The 27,255-nt window shown below is 36.0% G+C and overlaps 1 protein-coding gene across 4 annotated transcripts in view; it reads left to right on the top strand.

The window, feature by feature from the left end:
* LOC306869736 (hexokinase-2-like) overlaps positions 1-27,255 on the top strand; it is a 56,001-nt gene that overhangs the window by 13,255 nt on the left and 15,491 nt on the right. For all 4 annotated transcript variants that reach the window (XR_013784197.1, XR_013784198.1, XM_079416624.1 and 1 more), the window contains exons 3-9: positions 4,681-4,829; positions 10,439-10,558; positions 10,645-10,740; positions 11,849-11,948; positions 15,980-16,163; positions 19,410-19,571; positions 23,500-23,733. Coding sequence is in view for 2 of the 4 variants with exons in the window: in XM_079416624.1 (XP_079272750.1) it covers positions 4,681-4,829; positions 10,439-10,558; positions 10,645-10,740; positions 11,849-11,948; positions 15,980-16,163; positions 19,410-19,571; positions 23,500-23,733 (1,045 nt within the window). In the remaining 2 variants the exon portion in view is untranslated. The remainder of the gene's footprint in view (positions 1-4,680; positions 4,830-10,438; positions 10,559-10,644; positions 10,741-11,848; positions 11,949-15,979; positions 16,164-19,409; positions 19,572-23,499; positions 23,734-27,255) is intronic.

Genomic DNA, 27,255 nt, shown 5'->3' with positions numbered 1-27,255 from the left:
AAGACAAGAAGCTCCGTCTTTGCCAGGTTGAGCTGTAGGTGATGTTCTTTCATCCACGCCGAGATGTCCGCCAGGCAGCCTGAGATCTGTGCAGCTACCGTTGGGTCATCTGGTTGAAAAGAGAGATAGAGCTGTGTGTCATCGGCGTAGCAGTGATAGGAGAAGCCATGTGCATGTATGATGGGACCCAGTGATGTAGTGTATGTGGAGAAGAGGAAGGGTCCAAGAACCAATCCCTGAGGAACTCCAGTGACCAGTTGATGTGGTTTGGATACCTCCCCTCCCCAGGCCACCCTGAAAGACCTACTGGTGAGATAGGATTCAAACCAGCGAAGTGGAATCCCAGTGATGCCCAGTGATGAGAGGGTAGACAGGAGAATCTGATGATTGACAGTGTCAAAAGCAGCAGAGAGATCCAGCAGAATGAGGACTGACGATTTGGAATCAGCCTTTGCCATTCGCAGGGCTTCAGTGACTGAGAGTAGTGCAGTCTCTGTTGAATGGCCACTCCTGAAACCTGACTGTTTAGCATCCAGCTTGTTGTACTGTGAAAGAAACAGTGAGAGCTGGTTGAAGACAACTCGTTCGAGTGTTTTCGCTACGAATGGAAGGAGAGCGACATGTCTGTAGTTTTCTAAAAGAGAAGTGTTTAATGTAGGTTTTTTGATCAGTGGGGTTACCCGAACCTGCTTGAATGCTGTGGGGAAGATGCCTGTGAGGAGAGATGTGTTGATAATGTGTCTGAGTGCTGGTAAGAGTGTGGGAGAGATTGTTTGGAGAAGATGTGAGGGCATTGGGTCGAGAGGACATGTTGTAGGATGGCTGGAGAGGAGAAGTTTGGATACTTCTGCATCGGAGAGGGGACAGAAGGAGAAGATGGGAGTTAGAGCGGTGGATGTGGTTGATCGGAGGTCCTGTGGAGTTGAGAACTGGTTACTGATTGTTCTAGTTTTCTCTGTGAAAAAGAGGCAAAGTCATCAGCGGTTATCGAAGTGGTGGGAAGTGGAGGAGGGGGACAGAGGAGAGAATTAAATGTTCTGAAGAGATTACGCATGTCTGGAGCGCTGGTGATCTTGTTGTGGAAATGTGAGGATTTGGCAGTGTGGACTTCAGTAGAGAAAGATGAAAGCAAAGACTGATACCTACTCAGGTCCGACGGATTGTTTGTTTGCGCCATTTTCTCTCTGCCACTCTAAGTTTGGTCCGATGCTCACAAAGAACATCGGATAACCAGGGGTTAGAAGGAGCAGCCCGTGCTGGCCTAGAGGAGAGGACAGATGTCGTCTAGACAAGAGGTTAAGGTAGAGCATAAAGTGTCAGTGGCTGCATTTACATCCAGAGAAGAGAAATGGGTAGGCGAGGGAAGAGAGGAGGATACTACAGAGGAAAGAAGGGAGGGGGAAAGGGAACGTAGGTTATCTCTGAAAGTAACCGGTAAGGGAGATGGTGGCACCTGGGTAGCAAAATGTAAAGTAAATGTAATGAAGAAATGGTCAGTGTAGTGGTTGTACCAGAATTATCTGTAGTACAATTGCCTGTGTAAATTAAATAAAGAGAGAAAGAGAAATTGTGAGAGAGAGCAGCTGGGGTTGCTAAGTCTTCTGGACGAATCCAGGTCTCAGTCAATCCCAGGATGCTGAGTGTGGAATGTAAGGAAAAAGCAGAAATGAAGTCAGCTTTGTTGACCGCTGACTGGCAATTCCAGAGACCCACAGAGAAAGAAAGAGGTGCAGTGAAAGATGTAGAGATAGGGCGCAGGTTAGCAGGGTTACGTAGCCTTCTGCGTGTCTTTTTAGAGCGAGGTTAAGAGAGAACCGGAATGATTTGGAAACACATGATAGAGGTGGAAGGATAGAGGATAGGAAAGGAGAGCGTGTGAGGGAAGATAGAAATGATACTTAAGTGTGTGCTCGGTGTCGTTGCTCAGTTAAAGTCGCTCAGGAAAAAGTCGTCGGTCTTTACACTCGTTGGTCTTCACACGAGGAGGGTGAGCACGACGGCTGAACGCTTCTGTGAACGCTTCCGCAAACGCTTCCGCAAACGCTTCCGCAAACGCTTCCGCAAACGCTTTACATCAATTAGATACGGTCTAGGAAACTAGTGTGAAAACAGCTGAGACCAGCTTCTGATCAGCCCAGCCAATAAGGTTAAAGGACTGCTAATAGCTCAAGACGAAACTAAACACTTCACACAATCACACAGGCTCGTTCTTAGCTGAGGCGCAAATTATTCTAATTACCAATAAGTGCACTCAAACATATAAACCTCAACGAAAATGCAGAGTAGAAATAGGTGAGGAAACAAACTATTCCTTCCTAGCAGCAAGTAAATAATTAAACAACAGAACTGCGAACAAGTATTCCAACACTTACGCGAGCTGCCGTCCGTCTCTTCTGGTGACTAATCGGCTTTCTGTAAAAATAATTATTATTGAAATTAAATTGAAACGGATTAGTACATGAACACAGAGACTGGATATGAACAGTGTTCAGAAACATGGCCCGCCTGATCGCAGGGAGGTGACTGCATTTTAGTTCCACATTAAATATTGTAACATTAGGATAATACATTTACATTTATTCATTTAGCTGACGCTTTTATCCAAAGCGACTTACAATTGCTATATATGTCAGAGGTCGCACGCCTCTGGAGCAACTAGGGGTTAAGTGTCTTGCTCAGGGACACATTGGTGTCTCACAGTGGATTCGAACCCGGGTCTCTCACACCAAAGGCATGTGTCTTATCCACTGCGCCATCACCACCCAAATAATAAAGTGTTGAGAAACAAGTCATAACACAATGAACAATCTTTAAACATGAATTATAGTGTGGGTGTTTGGCAATGGACTAAGGCTGCACGCTATTGGAAAACTTGCATTGTGATATTCCTTTTTTTCACAATATACTGCCATATGAAAAAAAATACAGCAGTTTTCACCAGATGACTTAAATAGTTTATTTGGAAAGAATGAATCATGGGGTGATTTTGTTGGGAGTTGTCTGGCATAGGAAAAAAAAAAAAAGACACTGCCAAACATTTCACTAGCCCTGCCAGAATATATGTATTATAATATATTATATTTTATTATTTTATATGATTTTATTTTATATTTTATCATTTTATTGTATTTTTTAATATTTTTTTTGTTTTTTCACATTTCGATGCCATAGCAAAAACTACCACCATCACTATTTATATTTCAGACATTATTGAAGACAAGTGAGCAGTCAGTAATAAAAACAAATAACAAACAACACCACAAATAAATAACATACAACAAAGACACAAATGAAACAAAGTGGTTTTATGTTTTTCAGGTAGGTCTAAAGCATTCAGGCACAGAAATGAAATAATCAGATGTAAAGTAACACTGCACCATTGGTGTATAGATATATTCTAGAAGACATTTGCAAATCACACAGAACGTGTTTTTGCTTGGAAAAATGCAAGACGTGGCAGTGGTATTTGTCTAAAATGCAATGCCTCTTTTTTAACTTTTAAACTTCTTTTAACTTGAATGCTGTGTCACGCTGGAAACACTGCAAAAGATGCAATGGAGTGGAAAAGTGTGTGGAAAAACTCATTTAACCTAGTTAAATTTTATAAAACAACATCCAGGGAAAATCAATTTTCTCGTTTTTACACTTAACGTGGCTTATGCATTAAGACCGTGATCTTAGAAGATCAAACTCTGCAGAAGAGCCCATAATATGAACACAGCACACCAAGTTTTAGTGTTTACCTCCCACTGTAAAAATTGGCGATGTGCAATTATGTTAAAAGAGTTATTTCTACCGTTAATTTTGATGGTGTAATCTGATATATATCTTTTAAGTGATTAAAATTAATTCAGCTGTTACCACATGAAGCACATTTTTAGATTATCATTACGCTTAACATGGCTTAATGCATCAACAAATTAAAAAAACTAATTCAGTATAGCTACACCTTCATGATCCAGGCAAGCAGATGAGCCCAGAATATAAAATAAACACACTAAATTGCCCTTTAAGTGCTTTATCACATTCTGTGCTCGTCTTCTAATTCTTCATCTTTATTAACAAACTGTATCCTATACTGATTTTGATCCTTATTTATTTGTTTTTGGATGAGAGCAGTCTTTCCCCTGCTATTACAGTGCTGTTGTGTTGGCAGTAAATCGAGTTTATGACCAGAGAAATGCAAGAGAATATTGGTTTTCCCTGCTGCTTGTTTTAGAACATTAAGCCATGTGGAGTTTTTCACATGAAGTGTTTAGAATGAACATCACTATGCATATTATAAGCCTAGCCTATAACAGCAAATGCATCAATGCAATGATAATTCACCACATTCATTAATGTTAAATCAATTATGCAAATGAGGAGACAGAATCAGAAGTACAATAAAATTTCATACATTGAGAGAATGCTTTAGAAGAACATCCTCTTTGATGTTACCTTCTTTACAGCTTCATAACATTACGACTTTGTTTTCATAACTTTCTCATAGTGTTGAATTTGTTCCTTAAAATATACTGTGATGTGACATTATTCTCAAAACTCTGACCATTTGTTGTAAAATGTTCATGTTGCAAAACTGAGATTCTCGTAGCATTACCGCCATGTTCTTGTGATGCTGTCTTTATTCTTAAGCTCTTCAGTTCTTTTAAGATACATTTGCATTGGTTTTGTTTGTAGAAACGGGAGACTTCCTTGCTCTGGATCTGGGAGGAACAAATTTTCGGGTTCTGCTGGTCAAAGTGTCCAGTAATGGAAAGCAAACGGTGGAGATGGAGAACCAGATCTATGCTATTCCAGAGAACATCATGAGAGGCAGCGGGTCTGAGGTGAGGAGCGTTTCTGTTAGTTTTTTATTTCTTCAGCATTCACTAAACATGTCATGTTTATAAACCTGCCTGCATAACTTCTCATGCTGCAGAAATATTGATTCATTAATAAGTGTGTCATATTTAAAGAGACAGTTTGCCCAAAAATTAACATTCTGACTTCATTTACTCACTCAGATATTGTTCCAATCCTGTATGACTTGCTTTATTTTGTGGAACAAAGAAGATATTTTGAGAAGTGTCTATACAGCCAATGTTAATAAAAAATAAAACCTTTTTCAAAATAGCATCTGGAACGGCATGAGAGTGAATAAATAATGACAGGATTTAAATGTTTGGGTGAACTGTGCCTTTAATTCAAGTCTGCAGTTATATGTATCATATACATGCTCAGCATAACAATCCAGCCAACCACAAATATACAGTAGTTTAAGAATAAATCTAATCTAGAGTTAGTAATCCAGATCTGAATCCGGATTAATACTAGAGCAAGGTAAGACCGTTTTGTGTGTGTGTGTGTGTGTGTGTATGCGCAGCTGAACGTTTTGCATGAAAATGTTTCCACACATAATTATTGTTAAATGAGAGCCACTGTGTCTCTGAACATTTAGTGAATTAACCATAACACACAAGGCACACAATCTGTTCATGCATCCCTAGGAAAACAGTAATATATTTAAAATGCATTTATTTCATACTAAATATAGTTAAAATCTATTAACATATTTACTGACAGATAACCTGAGACTTACTGATATAAATTATAATTGCACGTTTGGTGTACTACTTGTGCACAATGAAGGCTTTTTTTTATATTAAGTCTAAAATGTGTTTTAATGCCATTATCGATTAGAACCGTATGATCTTTGAATAATATCAGTCTTTAAATGCAAAATATTTAAAGTGTACCTGAAGTACATTTGCAATAGTTCCACTTTAGCACAATAAAATATACTAAGTATATATTTAATTGGGCTTCAGCACTAGTTCAGCTCAATTAAAGTGCATTAAAATGAGTTGTTCCAATTTAGCAGACTATAATTATACCGGTTTAGTATACTAAAAGTACAATTGCAGGGCATTTTATTATGTACATAAATATAAAAATGTATTTGTAGTATACTTGGCATGAAATAAATGTATTTCAAATACATTTAAGTATATTTATGTTTCACTAGGGATTATAAATAACTGTGTCTTGTAGCCATGATTCATCTCTGTCAAGTTTAAACTGCAGTGGAGTATTTAATAATAGAAACACACAGTGAGTGCCTCCTTAATTGCAAAATTGACTGTATGATCCTTGTGCAGTTGTTTAGTCTGAGAGAGAAGATGTAGAAATTTAATTCCTTAATGGGTTTAACATTTCCCTCATAATTCTGCGTGAAATGACCAGCTTAGACAAAGACCAAATGAATGAACTCATCGTGGGTCATGTTTCTGTTTTAATGCACATTCTTTTTTCTACACTTGATCACAGCTTGAACACTTTAGATGCTATAGAAGTATAAAATGTTTATTTGTTTCATACTCTGATCGGTTTTGTTTCCATCACGAGACATAAATATGATAAAGAATATCTTGTTTCCCTGATACAGTGCACTTATTTGATTAGCAAACAATATTAAGCAATTTGAGATGCTACAACAAACTTTCTGCATAATAATCCTATCAATTGCCATGAAATTTAGAAATAATCAAACATTCCCTATAGTGAAAAATAAACATACTTGAATGTATTTGAAATGCATTTATTGCATGCTACAAATACAGTTATATATCTACTGTATGTACTTGCAAAATGTCCTGCAATTGTACTTTTACTAAACTGGTAAAAAGTCTGCTTAAAGTCTTAAAGTCTGCTGTCTTGAATGGCATAGGGAAACTGATATTGAATGTGTTGGTGTCAACATTTCACTTTCAGCTGAAATGGCATTTAGTTTAATCGGTCTATATCGAAAACCCTCAGCAAAGCTTAAGTTCTATGATCAACTAAAAAACCTCCTTCATAGTTTGGATTTTAACATAGAGGTTATATTGATGGGGGACTTTAATATTAATTGGAGTGATAAGGGTGGAACAAAAAAGCTTAAAAATATTACAGATTTTTTTTAATCTTACACAGTTAATTGAACAACCTACAAGAATAACTAATCGGTCTGAAACTAAAATAGATTTATTATTCACAAATAGCCCGGAAAGAATTACTAAAACCTATAATCTAGTGACAATAATAGTATAATCTAGTGTAATCTAGTGGCTGCCAGATCACAATATCATTCTTTTTTCCAGGAAGCTTAAAAAAACATCGTTTGCATTCCTCAGCCACACCATTATGTAAATATGAATTAGTCCCAATTAGTCAACAGGAAAACCTTGGGGTAGCACTAAGAGAGATTGAATGGAACGGGGTCCTCTCTAAAGGTGATGTGGAGAGTAACCGTGACCAATTTACATCAACAATTAAGAAAGTTATGGGGCCCTACCTCAGAAAGCAGAGCCAAAAAAAAGCAGGGATACATTGCCCCGGCTAGATGAAGAGTGTTGGAAACTTATGAAGGAAAGAGATCAATTATTGAAACATTTTTTAAAAACAGGTCTTACAACAGACCGACACAAATTTTAAAGCCAAGTTTTTCATTGATACTATTGAAGAGGCAAGAGGAAATGGGAAGAAGATATGGCAAACCATCAACAAGCTGATTGGCAGAAAACAGAATTATAACAAATATTTAGAGTTGAAAATTAATAATGAATTAGTTACAAATCCGATCATTATATCTACAGAATTAAACGTCTTCTTTTTAGACTCTGTTTATGAAATAACTAAATGTTTTAATTGACCTAGCTGTTCTATTTGCTCCATTAATTGTGCACAGCCGATTTTCCACCTACAAGAAATAACTGAAATAGAAGTAGCAAATACCATCAGTGGCTTAAAAAATTCTAAAAATCTATGGCCTTGATACTAAGTTTTTTAAAAAGGCACAAAGAGACCCTCTTACAGCCCATTACATATCTGATTAATCAGTCCTTAAGACAATCCATTGTGCCATCAGCATGGAAGATAGCCCTGGTTACACCTGGTTATAGATCAGATATGGCCAATTATCGGCCAGTCAGTATTTTTCCTGTTGTTTCTAAAATAGTTGAAAAATGGGTGGCTAAATTATTGATTCAACATCTTAATAAAAGCAATAATTCATTTCACCCAATGCAATTTGAGTTCAGGGCCCATCACTCAACAGTGTTATGTTGGAGCTGTCTTTCTAGACCTAAAGCGAGCTTTTGATACTGTTAATCACAAAGTTCTTTTATCTAAATTAATATATTTCAATTTCTCTGAACAAGCTCTCAACTGGATAAAATCATATCTGTCCAGCAGAAAGCAATGTGTTGGTATTAATGATTCAAAGTCCCCATTCTGCGAATGTCCAGTAGGGGTCCCCCAAGGCTCCATACTTGGTCCAATCCTGTTTATATAAATGATCTGCCAGAGGCATGTAAAAATGTTGATGTTCAGATGTATGCAGATGATGCTGTAATCTTTACATATGCTAAGAACTATCAGGAGATAGCATCCACACTTACATCTGCAATGGCTCACATTGATGACTGGCTTACTAAGTCATGTCTCTATCTAAATACTAAAAAAACTGTCTGTATGGTGTTTACCAAACAAAATATGAAGGTGTCACATTCTAATGTGTTCCTTAGAGGACAGGAGCTTGATATTGTTAATGGATTTAAGTATCTAGGAGTCACATATGACTCCACCCTAACATTTAAACATCATGTATAAAAGGTGGCAAATAAAGTAAAATTAAATTTACAGAAGTTAGACCGTTTCTTGACACCAAAGCTGCCAAGTTGTTCTTATATACTATGATCTTTTCACATATTGAGTATTGTTTTATAAGTTGGTCATTAACTAGCACAACTATTCTTAAAAGTATTGAATCTTTATTTAAGAAAGCCATAAAAACTTTTGATAAAAAGCCATTGTCATTCCATCATTGTGATATCTTAGAGAGATATACATTTTTAAGCTTTGACAATTTCAAACGTCTCAAGTATGCTTGTTTGGTGTTGCATAATCTTGCCCCCCCCCCCCCTCCGCTGCATGGCTTTTTCCAAAGACTTGAAAGCGGAGGTAGTACACGGACCTCTGTAAATGGGGGCTGTGTGATACCATTTAGACGTACCACTTTTGGACAAAACGTATTGTCGATAATAGGTGGTAAACTCCAATAAGAGAGTGTCCTACTCCTTTAAAACTCACTTAAAACAGTGGCTTCTAGAAAATCAGATGTATTAATTTTTAACTGTCACACATCTATATACACTTTCACTGTTAAATTGAATGCAGTATAGAGGTGTATGAATAATGTCTTTTCCATTATGTATTTTTGTTTTGCTTGTTGTTTGTTGTTAATGTATATGGTATCATTATGTGTATGTTTTCATTTATAGTGAATGTTGTATTATTGTTGGTTGTTTTTATGTTACCTGCCTAGGGACTGCAGATGAAAAGTAGTTATTGTTACTAATTCTGGCATATTTACACGGTGTATTTTAATACAACAATGTTCATGAATATGCTATTAAATAACTAATAAATAAAAAATAAAATAAATAAATTGGAACGACTAATTTTGCAGAAGTCCAATTAAAGATATATTTAGTATATTAGATTGTGTTAAAGTGGAACTATTGCAAGTTGTACTTCAGGTACACTTTAAATATCTTGCATTTAAAGTCTGATATTATTCAAAGATCATACGATTCTCATCAAAAGTGACATTAAAACACATTTTAGACTTAGTATTAAGAAAAGTGCGTTGTGCACAAGTAGTATGCGAAATAAAGTTTAATTATAATTTTTATATCAGTAAGTCTTATCTGTCAGTAAATATGTTAATAGATTTGAACTATACTTAGTATGAAATAAATGTATTTTAAATATATTACTTTTTTACTAGGGTTGTGCTGAATGAAATGTGCATCTAGGTGGCTGGGAACTGAAGCAATCCTGGTGAAATCCAAACCAATGTTTTCCCACAAACTTTATCCCCACTTCTCCGTGTTAGTGCAGCAGTGAACATGTTTCTGGACTTCAATCATTGCATTCGGCCACAAGAGTCCTTTATGAGTGTGCATGAGCAGAAGGTGGAACCCAGCTGGCAGAAGATGATGAGTTGCACCTGGTTCCTCATGTAGCCCATGGCATTACTGCTTTATCATTTCTGTGTGTAATGCACGATGTGAGGAGACCGCGCCACATATTGATTATCAGTCCCCTTTTGGATGCTTTTCACTTTCAAGAGATGCATGTTTCCACTTTAGTTTAACCTGAAGAGCTGTTCATTTAAAAACCCCAATCATACCTGACATAATCTGTGCTTATTATGAATCTATAGCCTCTAAACACATGATACTTCAGTTCTTGTATCTAAACCTTTTTATCCACCTAAAAAACTTAATTTTTTGGGGGCCATATTTATATTTTTTGTCACGGGACTCTTTTATTTGTAATGAATCCTTCATCTAAATAAAGCAATGTATTTAAATCAGTCTTAAAATTAATCGTATCATTACCTTTTTTCCAGCTCTTCGATCACATAGCTGAATCCCTGGCTAATTTCCTTGAGAAACTGGGCATCAAAGACAAGAAGCTGCCTCTTGGCTTTACTTTTTCATTTCCTTGCCAGCAGACCAAACTAGATGAGGTGAGATGAGAAGGAAGCAAACACTAAAATTAGCAGCTCTTCTGTGAGATTGTCATGTTTCCATGGTTGCTCTTATTTCTGTGCAGAGTTTTCTGGTGTCTTGGACCAAAGGCTTCAAGGCGAGTGGAGTGGAGGGGAGAGATGTTGTGGGCCTGTTGAGAAAAGCCATCAAGAAGAGAGGGGTGAGTGTCACGAGTCGGTGCGTCATGCTTTTACATCCACAAGCTATTGCTTTAATAGTCCTGTAATACAGTCCTAACAATGTGTGAAAGCTTCTGAGCTTTATGTGTGTGTGTGTGTGTCTGTATATATGTATATAGAATTGTACTTATCTTTCCTTTTTATGAAGGTTTTATTAACTGAATTTATTGATAGATGCTTCCATCCAGCAAGGATGCATTAAAACCGATAGAATAAAAGTTATAAAAAAAAAGTAAGTTTTTGCAAAGGTATTAAGCAGCGCAACTGTTTTCAACATCGATGATAATCCAAATATTTCTTCATATGCAAATCAGTATATTAGAAGTATTTCTGAAGGATCATGTGACGCTGAAGACTGAAGTAATGATGCTGAAAATACAGCTTTGCATCATAGGAATAAATTTAATTTCAAAGTATATTCACAGAGGGCTGATATTTTAAATGGCAATACTATTCCACAATATTACTGTTTTTACTTTAAAAATAAATAAATAATATTTTTCAATTAAAAAGCATCCTTGGTGGGCATTTTCAAAAAAGAAAAAACCTCATCGCCTCAACTTAAAACACTTACCCGATCTCTTATTTTAACATTTTTAATTATTATCATCCACTATAACTGAATATTTATCTGTGCATAAAGTAAACCTGTAACTACGATATGTCAAATGGCTTAAAGCATGCATGCATCATATTATTATAATTACTAAATTATATAATTTATTAGAATTATTGCTGTTTAATTTTTTTAATATTTTTTTATTTAATTTAATTAAATGTTTAATGTATTTCATTTGATTTTACTTAATTTGTTTAATTGAATTGAATTTGAATTTAATTTTTTGAATTGAATTTAATATATATATTTTTTTAATTTTATTTTTTTATAATTTAATTTAATTAATTTAATTTAATTTAACTTTACAGACCATGCTAACTAGCCAATCCTCAAGTTCATCTGATTTTAGCATAACCCATTCAAATTGCTGTAACACAGTTTCACTGCCACATTGCTTTGTTTGACCTTTTGTGCCTCAGCTTGCTTCAAAACAACAAACAAGTGGCATCATTGTATTTTTATCTCCTCAGGACTTTGACATTGACATTGTGGCTGTGATCAATGACACCGTCGGCACCATGATGACCTGCGGATATGATGACCATCACTGTGAGATCGGCCTCATCGTCGGTGGGTCACTGTCTTACATTCACACTCATATGCAAGCTGAGATCAGTGGGAAATATCAGCCAGCGTGTCAGGGATATTGTCAGGAGTGCTTACTGTGAATGAAAGGGGCTTTATTCAAACACAGACCTTTTGTTTTGGTTATTGGTTGTGGGAATATTAGCGCGCACCTGTTATTGCCTGTTCAGGCCTATTATAATGGCCTAACAAAATGATGTTGCTGGCATCTTCACAATGCTAATTCTCACACACCACTTAAAGAACTAATTGTTTTGATTCATGTTCCCCAATAGTGTGTCAATGTGTGTAATTATAGAGGCTAGAGCAGATGTGTCCGAGCCTTTCACACAACTTTATATGCCATGCACAGCCTCAGTTATTACAGTCTCTAATTTGTACATCATTTTAACACTCTCTCACATTAGACGATTTTTTTTCAGGGCGAAAACAGCTGGAGTGAAGGTTTTTTTGTTTTGTTTTTTAAAGAAATGAATAATTATAGCTTCTATTTCAAATAAATAATAAAAACATTCTGTTAATTTAAGAATCAAACTCATGATTTAAAAAAGCTGTTTTCAAAGTTGATAATATTTGATTTTGATTGCTTTCATTTATAAGTTGCTTTGGATCAAAGTGTCTGCTAAATGACTAGATGTAAATGATTATAAGAAAAAAAAATGATTGGACACAAAATATGCTGAAATTCAGCTTTGCAATCACATTAAATGTAATATGTTACATTTAAAATGTATTAAAAATAGAGAACGGTTATATTAAATTATAATAATATTTCAGTATTTCAAACATTGCATTTTTTATTTTATATGAAAAAAACAAACAAATATTAAAATGTTTTAAATAACAGTTTACTGCCAAATTTAAGTGTATAATGTGTAGGTAAAATATTTAGTAAATAATAGGAACTTAACAAGAAGTCTTAATCATGATTCCTTTTGTGCAAATGAAGAAAATCCTGTCCAGCTGAAGGCAGCTGCTTTATTTTGACTCATACGTCAGTGTTGAGAGACTACAGTAGGCTTTACTTGTAGCTGGGTTAATAAAACAAGCTTACCTTATCATTTCCCACTGAGCCAGACCACTGTTGAGTCTACAATTGAAATATAATTGAACATCGTGAAGATGTAATGAAGTAAATTCCCCTGCGTGCATCGTTGAACACAATATTGTAGGATTTGCAGGAATCTACCGAGTATGTGCTTTTCACAGTTCTTAACCAACAGGCTGTGGTTTCAAAGAGGAATTGCATTGCAGAAAAAAATGCATTGTAGAGAAATCAATACAGCAATTCCTTCCTGACATTACACACCTTTAAGGCACGAGCTGTTTGCATCATCCACTATTATATTCTTAACTAAGCTTTCTGTTTTAGACTCCCACACAGATAAAGAAATAATGTTTCACAATCACAGCGGATGAATTGGCTGCGCTGCTCAAGTCTTTGTAAGAGTAATAGAGCAAAAGGCATGATGCATCAGCACAGACACACCCAGCATGCATCATATCTTTGGCATTTTCTTGAACTTCCCAGTGTGTTATCAGCTTTAGTAGGAGTTCAGATACGCAAAGCAAAGACGGGCGATAACAGTCATTCTTATGATGGGACGTGATGATGGATTTGTACCACTTGGCTAGACATTTCAATTACTTTGGTGTCTTCTCATTGGATTACAGACTATCAGATGATGTTTTTAAAGCATAGTTCATATGCAAAGCACAGATTGTAGATGTGTTATCTTTTAAAGTACAGGTAAAGGAAATTTTGTCACTATTTGCTCTTCCTCGTGTCGTTTTATATTACTTTGCCATTTCTTGAAAAATCCTAATCTTTCAAAAGCTGTCTGGCCTCAACATGCATCATGCCTTTATCATTGCAGGACAGATTTAGCATGTTTACAGGCTTCATGCATAATGATTCATATATAATAAAACTGAACACTCTCCTTTCGTTTGTTGCTCATGTGCATTGGCTGCTGCAGAGATGGAGTAAACTTTCTTTATAATAATTCATCACCAAAGATTCAACATTGCACTGTAGAGATATCGAAGCCCCTGAATACATATTTAATATGGTTGCACAAGCTTATATATCAGATTTCTTAATGCTACATCAAAACAGAAAATGAATTTGGACAAAGCTCGGAAAAGGAGGAGGTATTGATTCCCACAGTCATGGAACATTTTACCATTTTGAATTTCCAGGGCTCTTGAAAGTCATGACATTGTAATACCGTGTTGAAAGTTATGGAAGTGTATATAGTTAATGTAAATTTCTGGTTATGCTCTACATGGAGTCTCAGAAAGCTCAATCCTGCATTGAGCCACATTCACATCTCTTTGTGGAGATGTTTATACGTAAACAAGTATGAATCTCCTATACATATGAAAGGGAAATAATCTTCAGCAAACCCTATGAAATCCTTTGAAAAATACTTATGCATTAATCATGAACTACTGTAAAATGGAGATGTCATGGAAATTCATTGGTCAAAAAGAGTGCTAACCTTTTTGAAGTGTCTCAGTTTGGGTCATTTCTCTTTAGGAAATGTTAACCACAGAACTTAAACTGTTGGTTTAGCACACAGCTTGAAAATAATAACTAAATAAATGCGGCTTATTTATACCCTACTGAAAAATATAAATATGCAAAAATGTATGTGAAATACATTTATTTCATGCCAAATCTATTACAAATACATTTGCATATTTATTTACTTAAAAAATAATTAAATTGTACTTTTTTTTATTTGTGCTTTTTAATGTGCTTTAATTGTGTGGAAGTAGTGCTGAAGTCTGACTTAATATATACTTTAATATATTAATATATTTTGTGCTAAAGTTGAACTATTGCAAGTATACTTCAGGTGCACTTTAAATATCTTGCATTTAAAGACCGATATTATTAAAAAAATATATACAATCCTAATCAGTAGTGACATTTAAAACACATTTCAGGCTTAATATTAAGAAATATGCTTTGTGTACAATTAGTACTCGAAATATAATTTTTATATCAGTGAGTCTCCAGTGATATGTTAGTATGAAATGTATTTTGTATAAATATATTTTGAATTGAAGATTTATACATAATCTGAATAAATAATCTTTCCATTGATGTATGGTTTGTTAGGATAGGACAATATTTGTCTGAGATACAACTATTTGAAAATCTGGAATCTGAGGGTGCAAAAAAATTAAAAAATCTAAATATTGAGAAAATCTCCTTTAAAGTTGTTCAAATGAAGTTCTTAGCAATGCATATTACTAATCAAAAATTAAGTTTTGATATATTAACGGTAGGAAATTCACAAAATATCTTCATGGAACATGATCTTAATATCCTAATGATTTTTCACATAAAAGAAAACACAATGTATTGTTGGCTATTGCTACAAATATATTTTTAGGTGCCCTTTTACACATGTTACATGTACTAGTATAATAACAATAAATTATGCATAATTACATGCAAGTAACCCTAAGCATATAGTAAGTAGCCTACATGTAGTTAATTAATATTACTCCGTACTTAATTGTATAATTACACTGTAACAAGGACATCTTAAAATAAAGTGTAACCTTTTTTATTTTGGTAAAATATAGCTTAAAATAAAACAACTTAAAATAGCTTTTATTTATCTGCTGAAGTACTGTGCTATGTCCAAACTGATTGCACTGTATTTTATGTATAATCATTTTCTATTTTTAACTGTTTTAAATTTATTTTAAAAGTTTTTAAATTCCTTGATTTATTGTTGTGATTTATTTTTTTTGTGATTTAATTTTACTTCCTTTTATGTAAAGCACTTTGAATTACCATTGTGTATGAAATGTGCTTTATAAATAAACTTGCCTTGAAGTGACTCTCAGTTTCAAGCTGTAACATTTTAATTTATTTATTTGCGTGAAACATTTGTAATGTGGGTGCAATTATGGGTTTGCATGCAACATGTAACGTCAAGCAGAATTTCCAGGAATCTTCAATGCAAACAAATTGTGTGTGTTTTATTTTACAGGGACGGGCACCAATGCATGCTACATGGAGGAGATGCGTCACCTGGAACTGGTGGACGGTGATGAAGGGCGCATGTGTGTGAACATGGAGTGGGGTGCATTTGGTGACGATGGTGCACTGGACGACTTCCGCACCGAATTTGACCGAGAGATCGATGCTGGCTCCCTCAACCCTGGAAAACAGCTGTGAGTGACAGTGCTGCACCTGACAGTTAGAGCCACTCCCAGGTTAAAAAAAGTATACTTGCATAATGTACTTAAAGTGCTCTATTATTAGCAACACCCTAACAACCACCCCTGGTACCATAGCAACCACATAGCAACACCCTAGCAATCATCCTGAGTACCATAGCAACTGCAGAGCAACACCCTAACAGCCATCCAAACCAACCTAGCAACCACGTCATGTACTATGGCAACCGCATAACAACACCTTAGCAACCACAGAGAAAAACCCTAGCAACTGTATAGCAACCACCCAGAGTACCCTAGCAACCACATAACAACCATACTGAATACCCTAGCAACTGCATAGCAGTACCCTAGCAACCACAGAGAATTACCTTAGCAACCACCACAGGTACCCTAGAAACACCCTAGCAACCGCCTCGAGTACCCTAGCAACCACCCTACAAGCCACCCCTAGTACTCTAGCAATCTGTTTTTCTATGTCTGTTCTTCTGAAAGACTGTATTGCCTTCAAAACATTCAAACTTTCATCTTTAAAACTATTTTAAGTATTTATATTTACATTTGCAGGTCATTCCACCAGGAGGGAACATTACTTAAACTTAAGATTAACTAAGTGTACTCAACTGTGCTATTTTGGAACGCCATGAATATGAACTAAAATGCACTTTTAACATACTATCTCTGCATTTAAAAAATATATTTAGTTGCCACTTGTAGTGTACTAGTGTATAAAAGATGGGTTCAATTGTACTACAATTGGTAAGTAAATGCATTTTCTAAATACAGAGATGGCATGTTAAAAGCACATTTTACTTCATATTCATGGTGTCCCCAAATAGCACACCAGGGCCTGGTTTCACAGATTTTATAAACAGGCCTTAGAAAAAAACAATACTGGTGTGCATCTTGAGACAAAACAAACATATATATATATATATATATATAAGTACAAAAATAGTGTGTGAAAATAGAGCACTTTAAGTAGTGTAGGAGTAGTCCTGCTGTAGTAGCTACAAAGAGTCTTTCCATCAACTTCTTTGCCATCATTACCTGTCCATTAGTCTGGATCTCGAGGGTTTTAAAGCTGCAGCTCCTGACCCTAGTCATTGTGACTCCACATGCACTTTCATTTAAGAAGCAGCACTTTGAAAGCTCAGAAAATGCAGAACTGTAATCAGATCCCATGATGCCTCGAGTGCTTGTTGCTGAGCTCTCTAAATGCCCTCAGTGATGGTGTATGGCAATCGATTGCCTTATTGGATTTGCATATGCACATACCAATAATTCAGTAGCTCTGAAGCCTCCTGCATGCTTTCCCCCCAGAGATCCCAGTTTCAGAAGATCAATGGGGATACGCTGTTTCATTACAATTGCAAGTCAGTGTTAGTGTTCTCTCGCATAATCTGCTCCCTGAGACGACGAATGTTTAGACTATCACTAGATCGAGTTCTGCAAACATTATTCTCTTCCCATAAATAAGAACTCTACAGCAATGTGGAATGAGATAGAAGTGGTTTTCATTAGTGTTGTACAGTAGCGCATAAATGTGAGCTCGTCAATTACTTACTGTACTTTTTTCAGTTTATTTATAGCAGTATATAATGGAGCGTGGTCAAGGTTTTTATCTTCTTTTGGTAACCCATTATTTAAGGGTTTTAACACATTACATGTACTTTCTATTTGAATAACAATTAATTATGCTTAATTACATGCAAGTAACCCTAAACCAAACCCTAATCATATAGCAAGTACATGTAGTTAATATTACTGAGTACTTAAATGTATAATTACACTGCAACAAGGACACCTTAAAATAAAATGTCACATTTTCTACATCAATGACTTACTTGTACAGATATCTTTTTATAATACCGTTTAAAAGTTTAGGGTTGGAAAGTTTTTTTTTTTTTCCCCCTTTATTTAATTGTTTAATAATAATACAGTGATAATTAAAAAAATATATTTATTTCAGTGATGGCAAAGCTGAATTTTCCAGTCTTCATTGTCAAATGATCCTTTAGAAATAACTAAGCAAATAACTTTATTAACATTATAAGGAAACCTCATGGAACATTAAAAAAATAAAAATAAAATGTCATGACACCTTTAAATATTTAAAATCGAATTATATTTTTGTCACACTTGATGCCGGCCTCATAGCCAAGATAAAATCTTACTGCGAGTGACTCCTCTCTCCTCTGTTTTAATTACTTTCAAGGACTCGTCTCCAGATAATAATCATCATTTGTGTGAACATACCACCTCCTCCTTTTTTCACAAATATTTCCTACACCCCTGATTACAGAGACGTCCCCCTGAAGCAACCTGGGTTAAGTATCTCACTCAAGTGAATAATGATGATTGGGGATCTCTCCGGTTCACGGCAACATGCATTGTAATATGCGTGTTCACCGTAACATTCGTGTTCATCGTAATACATGTTCATCATTACATACGTGTTCATCTTAACATGCATGTTCAATGTAACATGCGTCTTCACATAGCATGCTTGTTCATCCTAATTTGTTCATTGTAACATGCGTGTTCAACGTAACATGGTCGTCCATCATAACATGCGTGTTCATCGTAACGTGTGTTCATCGTAACGTGTGTTCATCTTAACATGCGTGTTCATCTTAACATGCGTGTTCATCGTTACATACGTGTTCATCTTAACATGCGTGTTCAATGTAACATGCGTCTTCACATAGAATGCTTGTTCATCGTAATTTGTTCATTGTAACATGCGTGTTCACGTAACATGCTTGTTCATCATAATTTGTACATCGTAATGTGTGTTCAACGTAATGCATGTTCATCATTACATACGTGTTCATCTTAACATGCGTGTTCATCGTAATTTGTGTTCATCGTAATTTGTTAATTGTAATTTTTGTTCATTGTAACATGCGTGTTCAACATAACATGGTCGTCCATCATAATATGCGTGTTCATGGTAACGTGTGTTCATGGTAACACGCGTGTTGAACGTAACATGCGTGTTCATCTTAACAAGCGTGTTCAACATAGCATGAGTGTTCACTGTAATGTATGTTCACCGTAATTTGTTAATGGTAATTTGTGTTCATCGTAGCATGTGTGTTCACCGTAACATGCGTGCTCACTGTAACGTGTGTTCATCATAACACGTTCATCGTAATATGCGTGTTCATCGTAACATGCGTGTTCATCGCGCTTATCAGTCTGACTCTCTGTGCTGCATGTTTTGTTTTTGTTCAGGTTTGAGAAGATGATCAGTGGGATGTACTTGGGTGAGCTGGTCAGGCTCATCCTGGTGAAGATGGTCAAAGACGGCCTGCTGTTCCAGGGACACACCACTCCAGATCTGCTCACCACTGGCCACTTCAAGACATCCTTTGTCTCTGCCATCGAAAATAATAAGTCAGTACCTTTTTGTGCTTGTGTTTTTCTTGCTATACTAAAAAAGGGCAGCAGAAGTAAGCTAAAACTGATAAAGGTAATAAATACAATGGCTAAGTCCTCTTTTTAAAGAAATAGTTCACCCAAAAAATGAATTTGGAGAAATGTAGCATTGCATCAGTGTCTCAGCAATGGATGATACTCTGCAGTGAATGGGTGCCGTCAGAATGTCCAAACAGCTGATAAAAACATCACAAGTAATCCACACCACTCCAGTCCATCAGTTAACATCTAGAGAAGACAAAAGCTGTATTTTTGTAAAAAACAAATCCATCAAGATGTTTTTAACACCATTGCTTCCGGATGAAATACGAGTCCATAATATTGCTTTCTCCAGTGAAGAAGTCATCTGATCTGAATCAGGAGAGAAATATGCACAGATCAAAAGAGCTCTAGACAAATAAACAAATATGGATTTTGGTATGAGAGGACAACAGGGGGTGGACCTGTTCACTTATAGCTAGGGGTGCGCCGATCCGATATTCACGATCGGTATCGCTTCGATACTGGCATTTTCTGCTGGATCGGGGTATCGGTCTGATGAGACCGATCCGAATTCGATATTCTGCATAGCTACTATTGTGTTATTGTTAAGCCCTGCAAAAGCCACAAACACATTATAAAACACCAAAAAGTTTTCGTGCACTATATCTCAAGTGTTCTGAAGCCGTTGCATAGTTTAATGTGAGGTGCTGATGAAAGTCAAGTTCACTAAGTTAAACACTTCTTTCATCCTCCATTCAGCATCAAACTGCATGCCGCGTTCGGTTACTAGAGTCACGACGATAAAACTCTCCACTGTTCCTATTATACTTCATCTGTAAATAAAGTTCAATGGTTTTGCATAAAAGGATTTTATCTAGCTAGAGTCTCGTGCTGTTTCTAAATCATGTTACTTTCTACCGGGTGTCTGTTAGATCACAACACTGTTGTAGAGAGCACTATGAATGGTTCTTCATGACATTTACATTTTACATTGACATTTATTCATTTAGCTGACGCTTTTATCCAAAGCGACTTACAATTGCTATATATGTCAGAGGTCGCACGCCTCTGGAGCAACTAGGGGTTAAGTGTCTTGCTCAGGGACACATTGGTGTCTCACAGTGGATTCGAACCCGGGTCTCTCACACCAAAGGCATGTGTCTTATCCACTGCGCCATCACCACCCACTCATGAGCTCAGTAACTGAAATTTAAAACGGTTCAAAGAAAAGGCTCAATAAACTGTCGCACAGATTTAATACACTACGCATTAATATCTCTTTCCTTTGTGCTTTGAACATCTCTATGTGTACTCCGTAGCGCTGTGACTCAGTGTTGCTTCAAGTGCATTATTCTGCGCACGGGATGCACATAAGTGCTTTATGCCGCTCTGTATTGGAGCCTTTCGTAGTATTATATTTTTGTGCAATGAAAGATTATTAATGGCCTTTCTTGTTCGTCTCATCTGTCATATGGTGCTGCCTCATTACTGTGCAGTACATTAAAAGAAATGTCTTTTTAATTTTACAGTATATATATTTATATATAAATATATTACTTGTTTTCCATGAATGTATTTTACAACAATACAAAGAGCAATATATAATTTTTACCAGATTTATTCCTACACTTATTCACTTTTCTTTGTTCCTCAATAAACGTTTTTTTTCACTAATTTTAGATTTTATAAAATTGTGCACTCATGATTTTTCTAGAGTAACTTTTGCTACTGAATTATCCACTAACCTAGTTTATAAAAGTATTTTTGTCATAGATTATAATTACATATTAATTCTTTGTTGTTTCTCTTTACAGTAGTCTATATTTAGTAGAATGTGTGTAAAACACAGAGTCATGAGCAGGTCAACACACACTGAAGTATAGAAATTGTACACTGACTTCTAAACTGCGCTGGTATCGGATCGGTATCGGTTTCTGAAAAAGTAGTATTTAAAGTTAAATTGGCTTAATTTTATTTTTCTTACAAACATGCAGCTGTTCAGCATTAACTGATGGACTGGAGTGGTGTGGATTATTGTGGTGTTTTTATCAGCTGTTTGGACTCTCATTCTGACGGCACCCATTCACTGCAGAGCATCCATTGCTGAGACACTGATGCAGAGACACATTTATACAAACCTGATGAAGAAATAAACTCATCCTAATCTTGGATGAGCTGAGGGGGAGTAAATATCAGCAAATTTTCATTTATTGGTGAACTGTTCCTTTAAAGTTGCCTTTTTCTCACAAATGGCATCAGATTTTTGTTTGCAATGCTACCCGTTATTATATTCTAGGCTCTCTATTTAATTTTAAATAATAAAATATGTAATCATGATCATTCTCGTAATTTTTCCAAAAAATAATGCGTTAATGCTTTCAGTTCCAAGGAAAAAAAAAAAGTCTACCTGTAATTATTATAATTGGCAATTTGCTTCGCTGATACACATAGTGTAAATTATGTAACAGTGCCCTTTACCGGTCTCATATACTGTCATATTGAGTTATTGTGTTAACGTGTTAAACATGTTTAATTAATTGCCTACTTTAAGAGTCAACTTTCACTTTTCTGGTATACTAAGTGTGACGGGGTGGAAGAATCACATGACAAGGAGAGCTCAAATAAATACCCCGGAGGGTGGATTTATTAATAATAATGGTGCTGAGTGGAGTGTGGATCGCTGAGGTAGTGCGGTGCTCTCCGTGCGTGATTTCCCTCGGTGCGGTGAGTCGGTGCCGTGCTCGTGGCAGGGCTGGATCGGTCACATGCTGGTATCTGAAATCAGCAAGCGATAGCACGTTAACTCTCAGCTTCGTGGAGACCAGTCTCCCCATGTGTTAGCCTCACGCGGCTTATATGGCCATGAGCAAATGGGCCACAGGTGTGGCCGATCCAGCCGTGATGAGCGAGTGCAGGTGTCTCGCTTGTTTCTCCAGGGCAACGCTGACGAGTGCTCGGACGCTCGTCACATAAGGTACTAAAGTGGTACAACTCTGAAAATCCATGGTATTACGCTTGTAGCATTTCAAAAACATGGTACTTTTTGCTAGTTTTGAGATGAAAATGGATTTATTAATAACCTAAATAATTTTTTTGTATTATTATTTTGTGCAAAAATTGATTTGGAGTGTAAGGTTAGAGTCTAGCATTAATGTTGAAGTTTTAAAAACAGAAAAAAGTTTTTTGACAGTTTTTTGAGTGCAGTAAGACGGAGTTAGTAGTGTAACTATTCAGTGCTTTAAAATTGTGATCAAGCCGGCTTGCGTTTCAACCTCATTAAACGGAGCCCTCGTCATGCCAACCAAAAGCTGGAAGTCAGCGGAGACCTGTTTCACTTCATCAATTAACTACCCCATATTTAGTTCTCTCTCCAGCAAACCGAGCACTCGAGACGTCCGTGGGAGAACACCTGTGGTCTCAGCAGAAATGACACGCTTCTCAAAATGACTGGCATGGGCTTCTCTTAATGTCAGAGCTGCTGTCTCTTCACAGACTGAGCACATTGGTGCTGTGAAAGAGAGTTAGACTTTTCCTGTGCGTTTAACATTATGAAACCTGTTCAGATATTAGACTCTCTGGAGTCTGAAGTCAGCACATTTGTTTTAATTGAAATCTAAAACTATATTTTTGTTAATTGCCTATAGTGAAAATGTAAATAAATCAGAAGCTGAAGTAATAATAACAGCTTGCACGCACGTTCTTGACATATAACATTTTCAGAAAAGCAATTTTAATAAATCTAATGCATCCTTGCGGAATAAAAGTTTAATATCTTTTAAATAGATTTTATTGACCCCAAATTTTCAACCAATAAAATTGTCCAAGAAACATTTAAAAATATAATTAGTGAACTGTTTCATATCCTTAAGCTGATATTGATGCAAATCTTGTCTCTCTGCTGCAGGAACAGCGAGGGTCTGGTGAGTGCGGAGCAGGTTTTGAGGGAACTTGGACTGGACCCGTCTCCGGAGGACTGCGTGGCCACACAGAGAGTGTGTCAGATCGTCTCTACACGAGCGGCCCATCTCTGTGCCGCTTCGCTCGCGGCGGTCCTGCGGCAGATCCGGGATAACAAAGCCTCAGAGAAACTGCGCACCACTATCGGCGTGGACGGATCGGTCTACAAGAACCACCCACAGTGAGTCCAGAGTTCAGAACCTGTGCGCTTTTGTGGCACTACATGATTGCATAATGTACAATGGCATTTACATTTCATGAGTAGATATCTGGGGCTTAGCTCAGAGACATCCATGAACACACCAAAAAAAAAATGTAATGAGGAGGTTTTTAGTCAGTTATTGAATGCCTTGTTTTCTAAAATATCCCATGTTATTTTCATTAGAGCCTGATAAAAATGCTCATTTAAAAGAAAAATCTGAGATTCTGAGAAAAAAAAACTGAACTCTTCATTTTATATATACAGTGTAACTGTCTATTGTTATATACCTGTACATACAATTGTCAATTTGTATATTGTTATTCCTTATTTACTTGTTTTATTTTTTAATTCTTCTTTTTATTATTTGTGTTTTTTGTTCCGTCGCTGTCATTCTGTTGCACTGTGGAAGCTTCTGTCACGAAAACAAATTCCTCGTGTGTGTAAAAATACCTGGCAATAAAGCTCATTCTGATCATACATATATATATATCTACATACATCACACACACTACACTGTATATATAATGAAGAGTTCGGATGCAAAAACCTCTTTTTATGTGTAGGTTCAGTAATTTCACATTAATGGCAATGAATAGGTTCTTGTTATTTACTATTAAAGTGAAATAACTGAACATAAACATAGGAGCCTGAGGAAAAATGCTCATTTTAGAACAATGTCAAACGGCACTTAGAGGCTTTTACTATAGATCACCAAAATTACAAGCAATAGCAACAAATAAAATAAATACAATAGAACAAAGACATAAATTAAATAAATAGTGCTTTTCAGGTTATTCGGGTAGGTCTTAAAGAGATTAAGGTACAGAAATTTAATTAATTAATCCTTATTAAAGTTACAAAAGTAGTTAACCCTTAATCAGACCTTGGGGTCAGGCTGACCACAATAGAAGTTTCCTTTATATTTTAAAAGAGTTCCCTTCATCTCAGGGGCATGATACTCTGTGACTTCCTAAATAACTATCTAAACATGCACAAAAAATCTGGGCTTGATTTGGTTGTTCTAAAGGTGTGTAAAAGAAAAATTACCGTTAAGGTCCTTGGGATCAGATTGACCCCACATTGAAAATGAATGGGGAAAAAAAGATATAAATTTTTGTTTCATTTGTCCAAAAATTAGTAAACTGTCTCACACTCACACACACACACACACTGGTGTGACATGGATGTCCAGTGCATTTTTTCGATTTTGGCAAATAAAATGCACAGAAAATAAATGCATAACAATGTGAAGGGGTAGACATAACACACACACACACACACACACAGAGAGAGAGAGAGAGATTTCTGCAAATTTATGTAACATAATTTGCAAAAGCAAGACATCAGACAACAACAGCAAATTCTAAAAAATATATATTTTTAATATATTTTAGAATGTTTAAATATATACTCACAAAATATATATCATAAAGTTGTGAGAAGTTGAAAAATTGACTTGAAACTGAACTGAAACTGAATGAGTCCCTATGGATCTCTGCTGGATTTATGTGGTCATTGCACTTTCTTTCTTTAACTGTAATTCCTAAAGTATTTCCTCTAACCTGTAGATGGCAGTATTCTATCCCTAACACATGGGCCAATATCTAGAAACCTTTTAGATTTAATTTAGGTCATCATTTAAGTGATTTTTTTTAAGCCGATTTATGGTGTAGTTGAGTAATTGGGCAGTAAATTGGTAAAAAAAAAAAATATCCAAAAAAACGAAGTAAAAAAAAAAAAAAAAGAGATATAGTTTATCATATATAAAAATGTATATTTCCTTATGCAATTGCTCTGTAAAAGTTTGGGGTCCATATGACCCGGAAGAACCTAAGAGTAAAGTCAACTTGAGGGGCGATTAAGTTTAAGAGCAGTTAGAGATTTTGTTAGAGGTTTATTGTTGGTCTGCTTTCACTTTAAGACTGAAAGCAAGGATCCAAGTGTTGTTTAATTTAATACAAATACTGAAGCATGAGCATTGCTCGCGATACACTTCTTCATAATCAGCAATGGGAACATTAATGTTGTTTATCTGTCTTGTTAAGCTGTTTTTTATATTTACTTATTATTATTCATTTATTTTTTTATTATAATTTTGTATAATTTGTTGTTTAATTGTATTTTAGAGAGTTGTTTATCATTTTTGGTTGTATTTGGTTGTTATTGTTTTTCTTGTTTCTTTTCTTTCTTCTATAACACCTGTCAAAGGGACTACCAATGAAAACTAGCCTTCGGGCTAATTTGGGTACATTTACATTCATGAATGTTGATTAATGCACACTGTCCCTTTTTGTGAAATAAATAAACATACACATAACAAAAAGAAAACAAGTAGATAGCTAGTGTTAGATGCCTTTAAAAAAAAGAAAAGAAAGAAAACAAGCAGTTAGAAAACGAATAGAGAGTGCAAGTGTTAGAGGGTCAAATAAAGATGGACGAGATGTGTTTTTAGCCGATTCTTGAAGATGACTAAGGACTCAGCAGCTCTGATTGAGTTGTGCTGGTCATTCCAGCAGGACGGAACATTTAATGTAAAATTTTGTGCCTCTTTGGGATGAACAATAAAGCGATGTTCGCTTGAAGAACGCAAGCTTCTAGAGGCACATAAGTCTGAAGTAATGAATTTAGGTAAAGGGGTGCAGAGCCGGTGGTGGTTCTGTAGGCAAACATTAATGCCTTGAATTTAATGCGAGCAGCTATTGGTAGCCAGTGCAGATTGATGAACAGAGGTGTGACTTGCATTCTTTTTGGCTCATTAAAGATTAATCTTGCAGCGGCATTTTGGATTAATTGTAGAGGTTTAATGGAACTGGCTGGAAGACCTGCCAAGAGAGCATTGCAATAGCCCAGCCTGGACAGAACAAGAGCCTGAACAAGGAGTTGTGTTGCATGTTCCCAAAGAAAGGACCTGATCTTCTTGATGTTGAATAAAGCAAATCTGCAGGACCGGGCAGTTTTAGCAATGTGGTCTGAGAAAGTCAGCTGATCATCAATCACAACTCCAAGGTTTCTGGCTGTTTTTGAAGGAGTTATGGTTGATGAGCCTAACTGGATGGCCAAATTGTGATGAAGTGATGGGTTTGCTGAAACCACAAGCAGTTCTGTCTTGGCAAGACTGAGTTGAAGACGATGGTCCTTCTTCCAGCAAGAAATGTCTGTTAGACAAGCTGAGATGCGAGCAGCTATCGTTGGATCATCAGGATGGAATGAGAGGTAGAGTTGAGTGTCATCAGCATAGCAGTGATATGAAAAGCCATGTTTCTGAATGACAGAACCTAGTGATGCCAGAGAAGAAAAGCGGTCCAAGAACTGAGCCCTGAGGCACAAAAACAAACTTTTGAAACATAAATTCAGCTTGCTCACCAATGCTGTAACTTAAGTTAAACTTTACCACTTGTTTAACAGTTAAACTTGTTAAAAATCCAAGTGAACTGTAGAGACAAGCATTTGAAGAGTAATGAGAGAGAGAAAGCTCAAAATAGCTCTGCTTTGCTAGGGTTA

Source organism: Barbus barbus, assembly GCF_936440315.1.
Source record: "Barbus barbus genome assembly, chromosome: 5".
Lineage (NCBI taxonomy): Eukaryota > Metazoa > Chordata > Actinopteri > Cypriniformes > Cyprinidae > Barbus > Barbus barbus.
The sequence above is the reverse complement of the archived record's forward strand: the minus strand, read 5'-3'. Positions and strand labels throughout refer to the sequence as shown.